General features: G+C 47.1%; 2 protein-coding genes across 8 annotated transcripts in view; one reads left to right on the forward strand and one right to left on the reverse strand.

Moving 5' to 3' along the window:
- The window catches only part of Epb41 (erythrocyte membrane protein band 4.1), a 193071-nt gene extending 178892 nt beyond the window's left edge, over nt 1–14179 (forward strand). For all 7 annotated transcript variants that reach the window (XM_013519475.1, XM_013519473.1, XM_005394970.2 and 4 more), the window contains 4 exons: nt 6429–6530; nt 8151–8231; nt 10735–10839; nt 11345–14179. In XM_013519475.1, the coding sequence (XP_013374929.1) occupies nt 6429–6530; nt 8151–8231; nt 10735–10833 (282 nt within the window). In that variant the 3' untranslated portion in view covers nt 10834–10839; nt 11345–14179. The remainder of the gene's footprint in view (nt 1–6428; nt 6531–8150; nt 8232–10734; nt 10840–11344) is intronic.
- Tmem200b (transmembrane protein 200B) lies at nt 13590–15727 on the reverse strand (the record flags this gene model as incomplete). The annotated part of the gene is given in 1 exon segment (XM_005395305.2): nt 13590–15727. A coding segment is annotated over 1 exon segment (692 nt), but the record flags the coding sequence as incomplete, so codon positions are not given.

A 15727-nucleotide genomic window follows, 5' to 3' on the forward strand; every position in this document is an offset into this window, starting at 1 on the left:
AACTGTGGGACTTTGATCGGGAATGGAAGGGAGACTGACTTTTCACAGAACACTATTTTCAAGTTTTTAAATTTTGTCCGGGCATGGTGGCACACACCTATAATCCCAGCACTCAGGAGGCTGAGGTAGGAGGATCGCTGCAAGTTTGAGGCCAGCCAGGGCTCCAGAGTGAGTTCAAGGCTACAAGAAAGACAGAGACAGAGACAAAGACAGAGAGAGAAAGAGAGGGAGAGGGAGAGGGGGAGAGAGAGACAGAGAGAGAGAAGCGTATACATATCAAAAATATTTAATGGTTCAAAAGAAATTGTTTTAAAATTCAGAGTCACACTGCCCACAGAAAACTGCAGTTTGAGCAAAGCCCTTAAAAATGGAAAGAAGTCACTTAAAAATATCTTACCATGTAAGAGAAGTATAAAGTTAGCAAGATGTGCTAGACAAACCACATGGCTTTGGAGTTAGATTTGGATCTCAGTTCTAACTTACTAGTTTTGTGACCTTGGGGCAAGTTGTTTAACCTCTTGGAACCTTATTTTTATCTTCTGGAAAGTATTTTCATAGTTTTTGAAATAAAGATATTGCTTGGTACACAGTACATAGTACATATTCAAAAATGATAGCTATTACTATATTATATTGTTGTACATCTGACCTTGTTTCATTTTAGCCAGGCTTAAGACAGCCAAGATAGGACCAGGGATGTAGCTCAGTGGCACAGCGCTTCCCTGGCAGGCTCAAGGTCCTGAGTTCATTCCCAGCACCCCCCAAAAAAATGACAGCCAAGATATAAGTTGCTTTTTGTTGTTGATATTGGACAGTGCTATATCACGAGGAAGAGTGTTGCCTAGAGCATAAGATTTCTTGGGTTTGAATTTGTTCCAACACTTACTAGTGTGCAGTCAACTTACTGCGTTGTTGTGTCTCAGTTTCCTCACTTGTAAAATGTAGCTAATAGTTCTACTTCATAGAGTTGTGAGGAATAAATTAATATACATCAGATGTTTCCAAAGTGCCTGACACATAATAAACAGCAGGTATTTATTTGCTATTATATGTATGTGTGTATTTACTGTAACCATCTATGCTTTTGTTTTTATTATCTTGCTTAACAGATAAGCTCAAATACCATTTTCTTTTATTTGGGCATAGTCACACCTTGGACACATAGTAAGAGGAAGCCAGAGTAGGCTTTCCATTTGTGCCTGTGGGTGTGCATTTGAGGTAAAATTTAAACACAACAAAATGTACGGATTTTAAGTGTTCAGTTTGATTGGTTTTGACAAATGCCCATACCTGTGTGACCAAGACACACTTAGGTTACAGAACATTTCAATTAATCCTGTAGTTTTCTTTCTACCCTTTTCCATTTGATCCTCAGCCCTCTGGGCCACTACCCTTCTGAATTTTGATGTCTGTCACCATAGCCTCATTTTGCCTGGCTTGGCACTACATAAAAATGGAAGTATGTGGGAGTATGCTTCTGTGTCTGGCTTCTTGAACATAATGTTTAGATTCATTTCCATTATATGAATTAACAGTTCACTCTTATCTATTGCTGAATAGTATTCCAGTGAATGAGTGCACCACAGTTTTTATCCTTTCACTTATTGATGGAAATTGGATTAATTCTAGTTTGGGGCAAATATGAATAAAGCTGCTGTGAACATTCATGTATATAAGTCTTTTTGTGTACATTTATCTTGGGTAAGCACCTAAGAGTAGAATTGCTGGGTTATAAGGTAAGTGGATGTTTTAAGCAATTGTCAAAGCCACAGTACCATTTTGAGGAAGCATTAGTAAGCAAATCAAAGAAAACAAACCCCGCATGGGAAAAATAAAAGTAGACAATGAAGAAATGCAGATCAAAACTACATTGAGATTCCACCTCACCCAAGTCAGAACGGCTATTGTCAGAAATACAAAAACAATAAATGCGATCAAGAATTTGGGTGAAGAGGGGCCTTTCTACAGTGTTACTGTGGAAATCAGTATGGTAGTTGCTCACAAAACTGAAAATAAGAGTTACATTTGACCCAGCTATACCACGCCTTGGTGCATAACTGAAGGAATTAAATAAAGTCAGCAAACCATCGACACCTGCAAAGCCGTGCTTACTGTGGCGCAATTCACAGTAGCCAAACTATAGAACAAGCCTAGGTGCCCATCTGTAGTTGAACAGATAAAGAAAATATAATGTAAACCTTGTATACACAGCGGAGTGTTATCAGCCATAAAAAGAATGAAATGTTGTCATTTGCAGAAAAATGAGTGGACTTGGAGATCATCGAGTTGGGTGAAATGAGCCCATCTCAGAAAGACAAATATCCTGTGTCCTCCCCAACATAAAACAATGACAGAGTATAAAGGCAACCACTATTAGACAAGAGGAAGAGAAGAGGGAGAGGGAGGGGATGTTAGGATGGCTGTATAGGTGTGTAAATATTATCAAAATACCTTTTACACATTGAAACAAACAAAAAAAAATACGAAAGTGGAGAGGGTGGGATAAGAGGGTGTGGAGGGTGGGGGCTGAAGTGTGTTACGTGCCTGCACCAATCTGCCAAAATGAGGCCCGTACTCTGTATGACCAGTAGCCACTAATCAGAATCGGGGGGCAGACAGCCATGACAGGGTTTGTCCAGCTTCCCCTTCATCAGAGTCACAAGAGAGACACAGGGTGGCAGGAACAGAGACAGCCACGGGTTTATAGAAGAGAACCTGCACAAAGGTCTCGCCCTCCTGGCATGCAGATTTATCTTCTTACAGCATTTTATTCTTGTTTTTGTTTTGGCTTGGAGGGGTATTAATTTGTTTGTTTGTTTGGTTGGTTTTTTTTGGTTTTTTTTTTTGGTTTTTCTCCGGTACCAGGAACCGAACTCACGACCTTGCGCTTGCCAGGCAGGTGCTTTTTGCCGCTGAGCTAAATCCCCAGCCCCTGTTTGTTTGTTTTTTGACTCAGGGTCTCAATCTGTAATTCAGGCTGGCCTGAAACTCGCTATGATCTTCCTGCCTCAGCCTTCCAAGTGCTGGGATTACAGGCTTGAACCCCCAAGCCCAGCTGCTTGTTTTTTTGTTTTTTTGTTTTTGGTACTGGGAATTGAACTCATGACCTCAGACTTGCCAGACAAGTGCTTAAGCCACTGAGCTATATCCCCAGCCCAGCAGCTGCTTGTTTTTGAGATAGGGTCTTGCTGTGTAGTTCAGGCTGGTCTTGAACTCAATATGGAGCCCAGGCTGGCCTTGGACTTGAGATGATCCTCTTGCCTCAGCTTCCGAGTACTAGGATTACAGGTGTATACCACCATACCTGGCTATCTTACAATTTATAAAGTACTCGGATTTCCGTAATTTCCTGGGATCTTCTCAGTAATGCTGTGGTGTAGGCAGGACATCTATCACAGTTTTGTCTTTTATAAATGAGAAAACTAAGGCTCAGATAGGTCGAAATGATTTGCTCAAGCTCCCATGGCTAGTTACTCTCTGAGCGAGCTGGGACCAAACCTCAGTCTTTGATACCAAGTTTCTTTCCTGGTCTGTGTCCTAGTTCAAACAGCTACTAGCTGTAGAACTTGAACAAATTATTTAACTCTCTGGGTCTTGGCTTTCCTAATTGCTCCACGAGAATAATGATAGCATATACCTCAGATATTGAGTGATACTGTTGAGTAACAGTTGCATGATATGCTTGACACATTAGAAGTGCAGGAAATGTTAGCTGAATCTAAGGTGGCTAAGTGGCCTTGGCTGAGGAAAATATTAGTGCTCTAGCTAATATTGTACCTGGTATGATGGTAGCATGTATATAAGACTCAGGTGTCACAGTCAGTTCCCTCTTGGTTTTATCCAAACTTCCAGCTGGAGGGGAACCCAGGCAAGGACTCTGTAGCCTCCCGATTCTCTTCTCTTTCCTAAATCTCTTTTCCTCTGTCCCTCCTCCTAATATCTTAGAATTTAGGCTAAATGAAATGTGATCCTGCTCATAAAAATAAAGTAGGCAAGGCACAGTGGCACACACCTGTAGCCCCAGCGACTTGGGAGGGTAAAGCAAGAGGGTCACATGAGCCCAGAAGCTTAGCACCGGCTTAGGCAACAAATCAAGACCTGGTCTAAAGAAAGAGAAAAGAAAAAGTTAGCAGCCTCTGCTTATAATACAAATGACTTCTATAAAGAGGCAGAGCACCAGGTGCAGGGGGGATGCCTGCAACTGTAGCTCCTTGGGAAGCTGAGACAGGAGAATCAAAAGTTTGAGGCCACTCAGGGCAAGTTGGTGAGACACTGCCTTAAAATAAAAAAGGGGTTTGGGGATGTAACTCAATGCAAAGCACCCCTAAATGCAATCCCTATACCACCAAAAAGGGAGGGAAACAGAAAAAGATAGTAACTGAACACATTTCCGGATTTTTTTTTTTATGTGTTGGTTTTTTGGTTTTTTTTTTCTGGTACCAGGAATCGAACTCACGAACTGTGCTTGCTGGGCAGGCACTGTGCCGCTGAGCTAAATCCCCAGCCCTTAACACATTTCTGCCACGGAGTTCTTTATGAAAATAATCGCAGTTCTCTAAATCCCTCTCCACCAGTGCCAGGTATTTTAGGTCACCGTTAACTGAAACATGTGTTGCCATCCTCCATATCCAGTTTGTTTCCCTCTTGGTCAGAAAGGCATCAGGCATCAGGCATCAGCAGCTTTAACAGACCAGCTTTTTGTTTATAGTTGTTAGGCTCAGCGTGGCATCTGCCAACCATGACTTTCCCTTTTTGCTAATGTTATCGCTCAGCCTGACCATGACATGTTGCTTTGGTCATGATATAGTGAGCTCTGGATAAATTGGTGTTCCAGCCCTGTTCCTCTGCATTAGTTGTACAGATTAGTTGTACAGCCTGGTGTTGTGAGTAATTACAAAATCCCATCCTGTTCAGTAATAATCTTCTTGTTAGAAATGTTATTAAAGTATATTATGGATATTTTCTTCCACTTTCTCTCTCTCTCTTTTTTTTTTTTTTTTGAGACAGGGTCCCACTAGGCAGTTCAGGCTGGCCTTGAGCTCATTTTGGTTTTTTTTTTTTTTTGGTTTTTTGTTTTTGTTTTTCTCCGGTACCGGGAACCGAACTCACGACCTTGCGGTTGCCAGGCAGGCGCTTTGCCGCTGAGCTAAATCCCCAGCCCCTTGAGCTCATTTTGTAGCCCATGCTGGTCTCACACTTGTAATGATCCTCCTGCTTCAGCCTCCCCGGTGCTGGTATTACAGGCATGTGCCACCACGCCCAGCCTCTCACTTTCTTTTAAAGAAATATTCCCCACTTCATTTACTCCACTTTTCCTTTCAGTCTTTATAAAGAAGATGGCCTGAAACTCTTTGGCCCCTTAGCCCCAGCCAGTTCCTTTCCCACTCCTTTCTGGAAAGTTTTGCCCTATGATGCAGGCCCTATCTGCACCTTAGCAGCTAAGCGTTTACAGCTTTCCTGCGTTGGATGATGCATAAACACCAGATCTGTGGAAGAAAATGGCTACTTACTTAGAGTCCATAGGCAAATAACTCCCCTTTCTGAGCCCGAGCTTTATTTTCTTTTCCTTCCCCTTATCCCCCAATACTGAGGATCACACCCAGGGCCTCACATGCTAGGCAAGTGCTCTACCACTGAGCTATAACCCCAGCCCTCCTCCTCTTCCTCTTCTTCCTCCTCCCCTTCTTCCTCTTCCACCCTTCCTTCTACACCTCCTCCTCTTCCTCCTTTATTTTCCTTTGGATTTTTTTGGGGGGGGTGGTTCTTTTTGAGACAGGGTCTCGCTATGCAGTTCAGGCTGGCCTTGAGCTCACTTTGTAGCCCCGGCTGGTCTCAAACTTGCAATGATCCTCCTGCCTCAGCCTCCCGAGTGCTGGGATTACAGGCATTCACCACCACGCCCGCTTTTTTTTTCTTTTGAGACAGTCTTACTCTGTAGCGCAGACTGGCCTCAAATTTGCCATCTTCCTGCTTCAGCCTCCAGAGTAGCCAGGATTACAGGTGTGTGCCACTGTGCCCAGCTCAACCTGAGTTTTCTTAATGAATGGTGCTAAAATCTCTGTCCCTTTTCTTAATTTCATGAGACTGGCATGAGCATTTATAAAGACATTTTAAAAGACATTTGTGAACTATAAAATGTTGTGCGTGTTTGTGGTTAGTGTCACTGTTGTAGAAACAATGGCTGTATTCGTGCCTTCTCTTTCTGAGCTACTTCTATCACTGACCCAATGCTAAGGAAATTATACCCAACCAACTTTTGTGGAAGGAGCCTCATTCCCAGGGGATTTGTTCTATTTATAAAGAGGTCACTGGGAGGGAATTAGAGTTTTGCATTAGAACATACAGCTGAAGAACAAAGCTGTAGCTTACTTTACTGGCCCACAAGGCATCCTGTGAGGCAGGTTAATGAGTTGTGCTTTCTTCTTCAGACTGATGACAGCAATGGGGACTTAGACCCAGGAGTCCTGCTGACAGCACAGACCATCACATCTGAGACCACAAGCAGCACCACCACAACTCAAATTACCAAGGTAACAGAGCAGCAGAGCTTCCCTATGAAATCTAGTAGCATGTCGGCTTGTTGCCACCCTTTGGAAAAGAGGACCCCAGTCCATAAGCAAAGGCTTCTCGCTCCATCCCTAATTGAGCTAAATTGGTCCAAGTGTCCCAGGTAGCAGGGCCTGGCTGCTCTTCCCAGCAGTAAACCTAGGGAGACCATGAGAGCATCCCTGCCTGCTTAGCAGTCTCATAAAGCCACATGTGGTCATTTTCTTCATCTCTCTGTTTTTCTGGAGCTATGTGGCTGTGGAGGTAAGTGTAAAAGTCCCCTTGGGCCTGGCACGATGATGCCTGCTTATAATCTCAGATATATGGGAGCCTGAGCCAGGAGGATTACAAATTCAAGGCCAGTCCAGGCAATTTTGTGAGACCTTGTCTCAAAAAAATAAAAAGGACAGGAAATGTAACTCAATGATAGAATGACCTTGGATTCAATACCCACTACTAAAAAAAAAAAAAAAAAAAAAAATTAAAGTCCAGTTGGGCTCTGGTAGAACAGTTGCCTAGCACTTGCCTCGCCCTGGGTTTGAGTCCCAGCATCGAAAAAAGAAAAAGAGGGAGAGAGAAAAAGAAAAAACATGAGTCTAAGGGGAGGTACTGTTCTTATTATGATAAAAACCATGCTTTCCAAGCCAAAATCAGAATTCCAGGCCTGACAAAGATTTTTTATGTCATATCCAAGTTCAAAGCTATAGGAATTATAGTTTATTTTATTTTATTTATTTATTTATTTATTTTTAATTTTTTTTTCTGGTACCAGGAATCGAACTCATGACATCGTGCTTGCTAGGCAAGCGCTGTGCCACTGAGCTAAATCCCCAGCCCTGGAATTATAGTTTAGATGCTAAATACTAGAATTATTAGAATATGGTTTAAAGGCTGGGTAACTTACTTAGCATGACAAAGCCCTATGTTCAGTCCCCAGTACACAAAACAAAACAAAAGAATATGATTTATAGGAAACAATAGGGACAGAATATCTAAAACTAGACTCCCCTCAGAAAACCAGCAGAGACCGCATTTGCTTCAGCACTAGAGGAGTATACACTAATAGGCCAGAAATTTAGGTTCTTGACCAAACTATTTCAGTCAACACACAGATGACTGAAAGCCAGTGATTCAATTTGCCTAGAGCTTGGTTTTCCTCATTTGTCATGGAAACGTACCCACCTTCAGGAGATTATTTGAGGATCTTTTGACATAAGCAATATGAAAGTATTGTAAAAGAAAAGATCTCAGTTTTAAGCTGTGTGACACTTCTATTCATAGTCTTCTGATTCTTTTTCATCCTGAGAAAAACATATATGAAGAAAGAGAAGTACTTGTTTTGTTTACTTGATATCTGTGGGGTTTGGGAGGAAGAAAAATGGAGAATGTAAACAGGGAGAGCACTGTGTCTTTGTGTTGAGTTTATTAAAAGTGTTTGCAACCCAGGGGAGCCCAGGTGTGTTTGTTCTGCAAATCCTGCAGGGTTTGGGGATAGGTCTACCACGCTGAAATGTAGAGCTTTCAGACTAATCTGTTCTGTTTTGTTTTGTTTTTCTTTCTTGTTACATTGCTGATCTCATCTGACCACCTCTCTTTGGTTCCAGACTGTAAAAGGTGGGATTTCAGAGACCCGGATTGAAAAGAGAATTGTGATTACAGGAGATACTGATATTGACCACGATCAGGTAAGAATGCCAGAGAGATTCTGAGCATGGGACTGGGACGATTGGTGGATACCGGAGTAGGCATACAGAGGGTACCCCTGCCATCGACATCTCCAAAAGACTTCTTTGGCTACTCTGGTTCTTGAGAAGAAAAACAAAGAGAATCAAACCACGGAGGTGGGCGGGATGGAAGCTACAGATGGGAAAGCCAGAAATTCCAGCAGAAAGAACATGGCTCTGGGCTCTAAGACTTGAGTTCACGTGCTGGTTCTTACTGTGTTATAGCTCTTAACTCCGGGGCCTCTGCTTCCTCATCTCGAAACTGTGGATTATAGTGTCCTCCTCTCGAGGACTTCGTGCCTAGCAAGTGAGATACAGGGCATACGGCATAGAACAGGCACACGGTGGGCTCCTGGTAAATGGAGCTGTTTTTGCTCCTACACCTGTTCCTACACCTGTGCTAGATGATAGGAAACCAAGAGGAGGCCTGGTCCCTACCCTACAGCACTGTCGTTGCTGAGAAGATAGCAGGGGGAGCTGCGGGGATGGACGAAGCACCAGGAAATCTGGTGCTTGGTTCCTGCACTGGATGCAACACTAACCTGTGTGACCTTGGGCAAACCACTTTGCCTCTGATACCTTTCCTCTTCTAAAAGACAGTGGATTGATCTAGATAATTTCTGGGTGCTAAATTTCTATGTTTTTATGTTAATTAGGTGCTAATTGTGTGCCACAAGCAATTAGCAAATAATAAGGTCAGGATTAATGTTCCCGATTCTCTGCTGGGGGAGGTTAGAACAGTAGGCTGCAGAGAAGAGGGGGTGGAAGAGACTGCATGCAGATGCTTCTGGAATCATTGACAGGATTACTGCTGGAGCAGTAACTCTGTGGCCTTTATGCTGATATGCTGAGTGTCTTTAAAAAAAGGAAATTGAGCTGCAGTGCTGGCAGTTCCCTTGGTAGTGGGGTAGAGACCTGCGACTGAGAATACTGGGTCCAGGATCCCAGAAACAAGGTCCAGAGCCGAAGGGGCACGAGCATGCAGTCTGTTTGCCCAGTGCAGTGCACCTTGCCACATGAGCAGCTGAGCTGGGGTGCGATGGAGTCCCTGCTTTGTACTCAGTCTGCACGAAGGGCAGTGAAATAGAAGGTGTGCTTTGCAGTGAGACAGAATTGGGCTGAATGCTAACTCTGACTTCCCGTGTGCACCCCGTAGGCCTTCTTCTAAGGTTTTGTAACAAAGGAGCAAGCAACTTGATAACTTCTTTGGTTCGTTTTGATTTTTTGAGACGGAGTTTCACTATGTTGCCCAGGCTGGCCTCAAACTTGCAGCAGTCAGCCTGCCTCAGCCTCTGGGATTATAGGTGTGCACCACCACACCCAGCTTGATAGCTCTGAGGGATGTTCCAGGGCCTCTGATTCTCCTAGGAACTGAGGGACACATGGAAAGGGAGAGGTGCTCTCTGCAGGGCAGAAGGCGGCTGAGGAAAGCAGCGTGTGCAGGCTCCATGCGGGCGGGAAAGCGGAATCACCAGGGAGGGCTTGCGGTACACCAGAAGTGTCAGCAGGTGGCTTAGAAGAAAAGACCCAGGGAGGATGCGCAGGGCTCTGGAGAGCTGGCAGCTCCAAGAGTGCCTTTCCCAGCACTACGAGACTCAAAGAGAGGTTCCCTGTTCCCTGTCTCTCAGAGCTGTGTGCGCAGGGGGAGCAGTCAGCTGGCCAGTTCCAGCCCGAGTCTTCTGCGAGGGGCAGTAGCTCAGACTGGCAGCCCGCAGGGCGGTGTCACTGCTCTCCTGTGGCTTTCCCTGTGCTCTCCTCAGCTTTTCTAAGTAATCCAACTCCTCCAGGTGCTCAGATGGGGTCCTCAGAAAGTAAAAGACAGTGTGGTAAAGAGGAGTCTGATGGATTTGAATTAAAATCCCTGTTGCATTATTTACCGGGTATGAAACAATGAGTGCTTTATTAAACCTTCAGGGATTTTAACTCAAATCTAAAATAGAAATAGTGATACTGCCCTAATTGATTCAGGGGTTCTAAGATTAAATGACAAGTGATGTTCTTGGGCCAGGCTTGGCCCATCATAGGCCTTCCTCCTCTTCCTTCCTTTCTCCTACTTTAGCAAAAGACATCTCTTCCTCTTTTTTTTGAGACAGGGTCTCATTATGTGGCCCAGGCTGGCCTCAAACTCGAGATGATCCTCTTGCCTCGGGCTGGGATTGCAGGTGTGCGCCACCACACCCAGCTCATCTCTCCCTTTGTGTAGCACACATCTTTACCTTCTCTCTTTTCCTGAACTTCCTGGTTCACCTATAATGAACACAGATTCTGTCCTCCACCTGCTTGAGCGAATCCTCTCTGGCCTTCCCTGCCTTCTGTGCTTGGGGCCTCCCTCTGCAGGAGGAGGGCACAAGGGAGTCCCTGGTTTGGCCTAGGCTAACATCATCAAGCAGTGATGGCCCAACCCAGGCTTCCTTCACCTCCCAGGCTGCTTTTTGCCTGATGGCACTGTGCTTGTCTTTCACAGGTCCTCGTACAAGCCATCAAGGAGGCAAAGGAGCAGCACCCAGACATGTCAGTGACCAAGGTGGTCGTCCATCAGGAGACGGAGATCTCTGAGGAATGAGCTCAGGTAGGGGGTATTCTGGCTGGGGTTGAGGATGCCTTTGTGCCAGCCTGAGAGAGCTCTGGTGGGGACTGTGGACCATCTCCAGGGAGCCCGTCACCCCAAAGAGATGTTCCCACTGGCACATCATAAAGGAGAAGTAGAGAAGATGACTAAGTAGCATTTGGCTCCAACCAGAACAGCCAGGTCATTTGTGTTCTCCTGCTCATAACGGTGCCAGCAGTAGTGGGTAGGAGAAGGTCGCCCAGACTTGCATGTAAAGCTCCACCCACTGCCTGAAACCCCATATTTCTCCTTCACCATCCTCTGCTTCTGCTGCCTGGGTCACAGGTGTGTCTGAGCCCGGACCTGGGAGGGACAGAGGAGAATGAAACCAGAAAGAGCTAGACCATACCGTCAGGTGGGGGGCATATGGCTCAGGTCCTGATTGACATTTATGGCCACTTGGCAGTGGGCCTGGGAAACTGGCTCCTTTGCAGGATTTAAAAATGTGCTTCTTTCTTTCCTCTAGGAACTGTCCTACCCCCAGCTCCCTGCCCTTCTCCCATCCAAGAGAAACCAGCAAAATGATTGGGAAGCCAACCTGCAATAGTCAGACTTTAGACTTGCAAGTTATCCTAAACCACCAGAAAATTAATTTCTTTTTCTATTTTGAATTTATAACAAGAGATTCTTCTAGATATCACTGATTCTTTTGAAGATCTTTTTCTATATTGTGATACCAGAAATTGTTCAACTTTTCACTCTGTGGACTGTTTTTAAAGAGTTCTTGGCTTTTTTACGGGGTAGTTTGTAACCCCTGCAACCTACCCTCTCCCTGATTATTTCCAACCCAGATACGGACAGGGTCCTCAGAATTCTGCAGGATCCTCCAGAGACTCTGTCTGTCGTGTTGGAGGCCAAAGCCAGCGCCATGGGACATCCCACTCTTCCCGTAGTCTTACACCCTTTGGATGACAACAGAAACTTCATGAGCCAGCTTTTTCAGAACCAATGATGTGACTTTGCCAGAATGTCAGGCAGGGTGACTGCCCTGACACACAGCTCTCAGAACGATGTCCTGTCAGGCTGTTTTTGGTGAAGCGGAGACCTCTGCTGAGAATGTAGTATTATTTTACCCCCTTCCCCACCGCTCTTTCAGTTTTGGAGCTTCTTTAAGTCAGACAAAAGAAGTTGCTTCCGCTATATCTGATACTGTGAATGTTTGAACATATCTGTGGCCTTTATCTCCCCCTTTTCCCTTGTACCTCATAAGAAACAGTGACTCTGCCAAGCTCCCATCTCAGGAGACCAAAACTCACGGAAAAATAAGCACTTTTGGCCAGAAGTTCTAATGGAACATTTTAATGGTGGTTCGGGGAAGGGAAGATAATGAAGTTTTAAAAATAAGGTCTTCTAGTTCTGGGAGCATGTACTTCACAGAGGGGAATGTGGAGTTTACCTCAGTCAGATCCTGCTAAGCAGTACTTCCAGGTGGTTGTGCCTCTTTCTCTTCTGGTGTGATGACAGACGTGGGTCAGAGTGGTCGTATTCTTTGACCTTTCTTCCTCTGACAGGCAGCTGCCTGAGGGCACCCGTTTGGAGTGAGGGTATTGCAGGTTTAGGGGCCAACTGTCCCACAGGCCACCACACAGAGGCCCAGGTCTGCTCATGCCCACTCACCGCCTGAGGTCTGCTGGGTTCTCTAGCCTTGATTTTGCAGTGGGTTTTGGATTTGAGGTTGTTTTTTTTTTTTCTGGTCTTGGTTTTAAAATGAGGCTTGATCTCCCCAATTCCTGGTGGGGATTTGGAGGCATTTTATTCAGTAGGGCTTCTCTAATCTTCCGGCTTGCTTCCTGCAACAGATCTGCCTGGAAGCTTCTTAGAATCCTAATTCTAGGCCAGAAGTGAACTTCATGAGATGAGACAGTGGGTCACTGACAGCTATCGCTGGGGGCTGACGGGCATGAGCATGAGAGAAGCCTAAAAGCCAGCAGCGCAGTATCTCTACTAGCTGAGTTTTTAGACAGAATCAGCTGGTTTGAACTGATTGCGAGTGTGTGCATTTTCCCTTTAGTGCTCATGTGAGACTTAGCCAGGGAGCCCTCTCTCCGGAGGGATAGGACAGCACCAGTGGGATCCGCCACAGGCCTTGGGGGAAAGCAGCTTGCCCTGTCTCGGGAACAGGCTTGCCGGCTGTGGCACAGGGTCTGCAGTGATGGGCTCTGGGTGCGGCCCAGGCCAGGGCTGTGTTGGCAGCAGTGGCGGAAGTTGTAACTAGGTCCCATCCAACAAGCATGTAATGGAGCTTGCTTCTCAAGGCCAGCTGTCCTGCTAGCCCAGCTGCAGGGCTCACAGCTCAGCCTGTGGGATGAAGGGGATGGAGGAAAGAAGGCACACATGGCCACTTGGGACCCTGACAACTCTGTGCTGCTGGACCCGTGTCGCAGCTCTCAGCACAGGACCCCAGACCAAGGGGACGAGCCCTCCACAGCTCTCCCACCAGCTAACTCCGCTCCACCTCCTTTGTCTGTAAATTGGACCAGAACTCTAATTTCCTTCCAAGCCTCTTCCCCCTTCCTCTCTGGCAACAGATCTTGAGGTTTGGAAATTGTTTTGATTTTTTTTTTCTTTCTGCAGTTGTGTGTGTGTGTGCACACGCGTGTGTGAAGACTCTGTCCAGGTAGAACTGGTGAAGGCGGGGAGGACAGTTACACTTCCAGGGTCAGAGACTTGGCTACAGTTTTTCTAAAATGACTCAGACACACCACAGTAACAACTCTCGCTGCAATTTTATTTTTACTTTAGAAATAAAAATTTCCTTCAAACCATGTGAGATCTCTGCCACCTACCCACACAGCAAGACCTACATTCACAAGCCAAGGGCTCCAGGAGCCTAACTGCAGGGACCCGCCAGGCACCTTCACCGCACCTCCCCCGGGCCACCACTGTATTCTGGGGGACACAGAACATCAGGGTGAAGCGCCCCAGGCCACCCTGGGAACGGGAGCCAGAGCTATGGCCTGCCCAGAGCCCCTTGGTGCTCTCGGGAAATCTCTGCCCAGGATCTCAGCCCCAGGCTGCTCATTTTTACAAATCTCTCAAATGTATTGTTTTGGTGACAAAAATGAAGGAGCTTTGTAAATTTTTAAAAAAATTATGAATCACACAAAGTAGTTGTTTACATTTCTCGACAAAATAGGAACTACAGCAGCAGAATCAAATTGGCAAAATCCTTAGATTAAATAGGCAATAATTAGGTCTGCTGTTTTGGCTTTTTGTAGTAAGAAAGTGGTCGTAGTGTTTAGATACGTGTTTGGTCTTGGCTTCTTGTATTGCATTTTCCAATAAACTTTAAAAAAAAAAAGGCTGAGTTTGTGAGGACTGATTCACTTGTAAATTTCTGTTCTACCAGCAACTTGGGGAAAATTAAACCCGGGTGGGAGAAACCTAAACTGAACCATTTTGTCAAGTAAGCTACCACACTGGCCAAAAACGCAGCTTCACTGTTGTGGAAAGGGATTTCTGAGAGCTGGAGGGAGATTTTGCAGCCTCGGCGATGATGAAGTAAGAAGGCGGCCTTCTCAGACCTGTTTGGGGAGGGGGCCAGACTCTTGTGAAGGCGTTGGCAGTAGTTAGCCCTAAGGGAGGTATCTCACAGGGCTGAGGGAGGAAAGAGTGTGAGGCAGTGGGAGTTCAAGGCTCAGTCCCCATCCCAGATGGCAGAGGAGGGGCTCGACTCCACCCATCGCCCATCTTTCTTCTCAGAGGTCCGTACGCCGCCACCAGTGCCACACTGGCCGGAGCCTGACCCGGCCTGAAACATCCCAGCCTACCTTCCAAGTATTAAGAGGTCCTTGCCCACCACTTCGGGTTTGCCAACACACCAGAGTCATCTTCCGGTCTCCTTGGCCTGGGCCTCCAGCCCCCTCAGGTGCCTGTCCGGGGCTAAGGCACATACGGAGGCTAAAGAAACTCCTGAGGCCACTTCACGCTGATCTCCGTACTCCACGTTACAATACTCCCTCTCTGGCTCACCCAGCGCTAGTGCAGCTGGCTTCTCCGCCCACATGCATGTCAGGATGCCTTAGCAGCTGCTGTGGTCGGAGCATCCACCCCAGCCAGAGATGCGACTGAAACAGCTAGCAGACGTTAGGACTTTTGGTCCTCTGCTCCTGTTACCACGGTCCATGGTGCAGCCTCCTAGGTTCCCCCGTTGCTCCTCAGACCCGCGCCCCCAAGCCTCCCTTTCCCCCCAGTTTGGCATACCCGCCCAGACTGAGGCGGTCCAGTCGTGGCCAGCTGCGGTGAGCACAGTCACGAGCGGCTGGGGTCCCCAGGAGGAGCTCCCCAAGACCCAGGTCCAGAGACTTGGAATGTTCGATGTACGAGGCAGAGGGCTGAACTGTGATGATCACGTGGCCAGTCTGGGTTCGGGCACCCCAGGGTGGGGCCAGCCCCGGGCCCTTCAGTGGATAGCTGCTGAGCAGGGCGGGTAACCCCAGGCGAGGATTAGCAGGCTCTGAACGCAGACTCCGCACCGACGGGACGGGTGAGGTGCCCCGACGCGGGGACAGGTCCCAACTTTCCGGCTCTGCGCAGCCTATGGCTCGGGGAGTCCTGGGGCCCGGGCTGGGAAGGAGGGCGCAGTCCCAGCCGGGGCCGTCGGGGGGCCGCAGAGCCTGGGCCCGCAGCACCCCCTGGCGGAGCCGTCGCGTCTCCAGGTCTCGGTTCTCATACAGAAGCGTGTTGGCGCAGATGAACACGAACAGGCCGACGCCCATGATCACCGGCCCCAGCAGCCGCAGCCGCTCGTGTGGGCCGTGGCCCCGGCCCGCACCGCGACCCTCGCGTCGCAGCTCGCTGACGGGAGGCGAGCTGGCATTGGCAGCCCGGGGCGCTGGGGCTCCGGCGC

This window comes from Chinchilla lanigera, unplaced genomic scaffold, assembly GCF_000276665.1.
Source record: "Chinchilla lanigera isolate Chin_1 unplaced genomic scaffold, ChiLan1.0 scaffold00051, whole genome shotgun sequence".
Lineage (NCBI taxonomy): Eukaryota > Metazoa > Chordata > Mammalia > Rodentia > Chinchillidae > Chinchilla > Chinchilla lanigera.